The 3,598-nt window shown below is 39.8% G+C and overlaps 1 protein-coding gene across 1 annotated transcript; it reads left to right on the top strand.

Annotated features, from left to right (window-relative positions):
• The first annotated feature begins 1,531 nt into the window (after positions 1 to 1,531).
• On the top strand, positions 1,532 to 3,274 carry LOC137280903 (uncharacterized). The gene is made up of 2 exons (XM_067812090.1): positions 1,532 to 1,574; positions 2,460 to 3,274. The coding sequence occupies exons 1-2, from the start codon at positions 1,532 to 1,534 to the stop codon at positions 3,272 to 3,274; spliced, it is 858 nt and encodes a 285-aa protein (XP_067668191.1).
• Positions 3,275 to 3,598: the final 324 nt, after the last annotated feature.

Raw genomic sequence — 3,598 nt, 5'->3', positions numbered from 1 at the left:
TCACTCACTCACTCACTCACTCACTCACTCACTCTCAAGTCTACCTAATGATTGATGCATAACCTGTTTCAATGACGACGTCGCACATGTTTACACTGGACTTTGCTCTTGGGGAATTCAAGAGCAACGTGGACATCATGGGTTTACGCTGGTCAGTTGTTGAGTATGGCTAATTATCACAACTTTGACCAGTCAGAGGACTCTTATATTTCAGTTTGGAAGATGCTCGTTAATGGATACAGTTTGACCAATCAAATGCCTATTCCATACATTTTATCTGAATGCCAACTTTGAAGCAAATCTCTAAATCGCGATCAAAGAGAATACGCCTCATACCCGTAGCAGTGAAAAACCTGTCGCTGTAGGGCTCATAACTAGGTCGCGGCACGTTGCGAGACTGGTGACTCTTTGTCAGGCCCCGAATTCTCGAAACGATCTTCAGTTTTTACTCAGTCTGAAACAGAGACAATTTCAAACAGTGGAATATTTAACTCAGATGCATTTTATAATATATACGTCCAAACAACTTAGGCATTCAATTCACCAAGCTCAATTGTCTATTATATTTTAGTTTAATACCTGTTTCAGTTCATGCGTTTTCTCAATTTAAGCTAAAACTCTAAAGCCAGACTTAAGCCTGTTCCGAGGAATTGGGGCCCGGTCTCAGAAGTCTTATTTGGCGGTTGCGCAATTTGGAAGCACCAATATGTTTAATGAATACATGCTTGTCACAGGAAATCTGGAACAGGGTGTAAGCTGTACCCCGTCTCGAACATCGGAAGTTGGCGTTCACAAAGAGAACCAGCACTGGAAAAAAGTGCACATTTATGAGCTTGTAACTGTTTTGTAAAGATGATGTTTACAATATATTTACAATTTTGAAAAGATGATGTTTACAAGACATTTAAATTTTGTAAATATCCACAAGGAGAGATAACTGGTGGGTGATGGTAAAACGGTTCACGGGGCCTCAAATTCACACCTAGTAAACCCCAAAGGCTAATTACAGTTTGCCCACATGACATAATTAACGAGGTAATTGGGGCGTGAAATACGAGTATGACAGATCACTGTTCAGTGGAGAGGATCACTCTGTTAGGGGTAGGATACTGGATGCTGATGCTCTTACTACTGTGCTCGGTGAAGTGAAGATGCATGGGTGTTCCTTTCACTATGCACAAGCTGTTAAGAAGAGATTGTGTTGTGATCACATAACACCAGGAAATACATGTTGCAGTAGATCTTGTGGTCGATCCAACCGTTACTAATAAAACCAGTCATACAGATGGGATAGGTCACCTTTCAGTATATTTCACAATTATATTTGATTTTTACTGTTTCTTTTGACAATAATCATAATCCCATAAAATTATTAAGGCGTGAAGTCCCATGCAGCCTAATGAACTGTACCTACCTAACGTAATATTTTTAGGTTTCGTGGGACTACACCTGTTGTACATGGGCTAGTTGCAGTTAACACGTACTGCTATATTTAACATAACTAAACAATAACCTTCAGGAATGGAACAACATGTGCACAGGACAAATAACAGTTTGGAAGGTTGGCATGGGAGGTTAGAGTAACTTGTTGGAAAGGCTCACCCCAACGCTTTCGAGATGATAAATTTCATTTTGATCTGGAGACGCAAATCAATAAACTGAAAATGGTGCAATATAGTGCTGGCCAGACACTGCTCCCAACGAAAAAGAAATACCAAGACCTCCAGAGAGAACTGCCCACCCTGGAACATAGGGCATTATTGATATGTTGTATTACTTCGGGTATCTCATGGAACGAAACTCTCTTAAAATAATGTAATATATGTAATATGAATTGTGACTCTGTAGTGATATTGAGAAAGAAATTACTTAACAATCAGAAGTGAATGGAATGTAATGGAATATATGTTTCTAGTAATGATAGTGGTGGAATATTTGGAATATTGGTAGCTCATATAATGTTTTGTTTTATATCGTGATCAATAGTGGTAACACCAAATACTGATCAGTTATTATCCACCTTGTGCCGCTTAAAACACAGGATGGCCTATGTTCAACTTGTAGTTCATGCAAAAACATTGCATTTACAAATTTGCGGAAAATATCTTACACGTTATTATCAGAGATACATCAAAACAATCAAAAACACAAAATTTGAATGTTAACTTGCTTCGTGAAATTACACGCAACATGTCATTCTTCAGCGCAACCACAGCTTGGGGAATATATTCCACCCCATAGCCTGATTAAGACCTAGGACGGATGACATGTAATGATTTCCGGTAAAGATGAGTATGTTTTGTTACGTACAGATCAGTCTCAGCAATGTTATAATAGATACCCTATCATGGAATTTACGGCGGGTGGTATGTTATTTTTATGATTTCCGCTCAAGATGAGTATGTTTTGTTACGTACATTTCATTTTCATTACTCTGCAATGTTTTGGTGATGGTACAGGTGATGACAAGATTGTCGTCTTTGCTTCCAACGATGGATTAGAGAAACTTCAGAAAGCCGACACCTATCACGTTGATGGTACCTTCGACACATCGCCCAAGCTGTTTTATCAGGTCATCAGTGTACATGCGTTTGTCCTGGGTGTCATGATGCCTCTTGTGTTCGGGTTGTTACCGAACAAAAGCAGTGCAACATACTATAGATTTTTCTCTTTGTTAAAAGAGAAGGCAAGTGGTCTGGGCTATCAACTCAAGCCTCTGTATATCATGCAAGACTTTGAACTTGGACTGATGAAAGCAGCTGGTGGTGTTTTTGATAATGTTCAGATTAAGGGATGTTATTTTCACTATGCACAGAGTCTATGGCGCAAACTGCAGAACATTGGACTTTCCATTCACTACCAGTCAGATTCAGGTGTTAGGAAATGGTTTAGGATGTTGTTAGCCCTTCCATTTGTGCCGGTGACACAAGTTAAGGATGCGTTCATGTTTATTAAGAGTGATACTCCCAATGCCCAACGTATTGAAGAGTTCGTCGAATATTTTCGTCGCACCTGGATGGATGGAAGTTACCCCCTTATCATGTGGAACTACTTCAAATATGATGGACCACGTACCAACAACCACGTTGAAGGATTTCATACTCGTCTCATGAAGAAAGCTGGGAAGTCGCATCCCAATCTATTTGAAGTTGTCCAGCTCTTCATTCATGAGGAGGCCTCATTAATGTGCAAGTCCTGCAGTTGGAGTCAGGACAGTCTGCTCCTAGATGTCGCCGACGTTATGATGACATTGACAATCGCCTTGAAAGATTAGGACTTGAGTACATGCTATGTGAGCGTAGCCTGGCTTCGTACTTGGGTGCTATTGGACACATGATGGACAGTGTGTACCGAAGATGAGATTGAAACGTCAATAAAAGCTTATGTAAAAGGAGTTAAGTGGTCATGTGAAAATGTGAAATAAATGGTGATATAATACAGACTAGTTTTTTTGGGTTTTTTTGTTCCTTTTAATTTAGTTTTCCTTATCCGAGGTGTTGTCTGCATTAATCAGTTGTAGCGGTAACAGAGGGAGTAAATTATTAGAACAGCACAGCAGCTTAGCGGGCTAGCGGTACTGAATTACGTCATTTACCCG

The sequence above is a fragment of the Haliotis asinina genome, chromosome 4, assembly GCF_037392515.1.
Source record: "Haliotis asinina isolate JCU_RB_2024 chromosome 4, JCU_Hal_asi_v2, whole genome shotgun sequence".
Lineage (NCBI taxonomy): Eukaryota > Metazoa > Mollusca > Gastropoda > Lepetellida > Haliotidae > Haliotis > Haliotis asinina.
The sequence above is the reverse complement of the archived record's forward strand: the minus strand, read 5'-3'. Positions and strand labels throughout refer to the sequence as shown.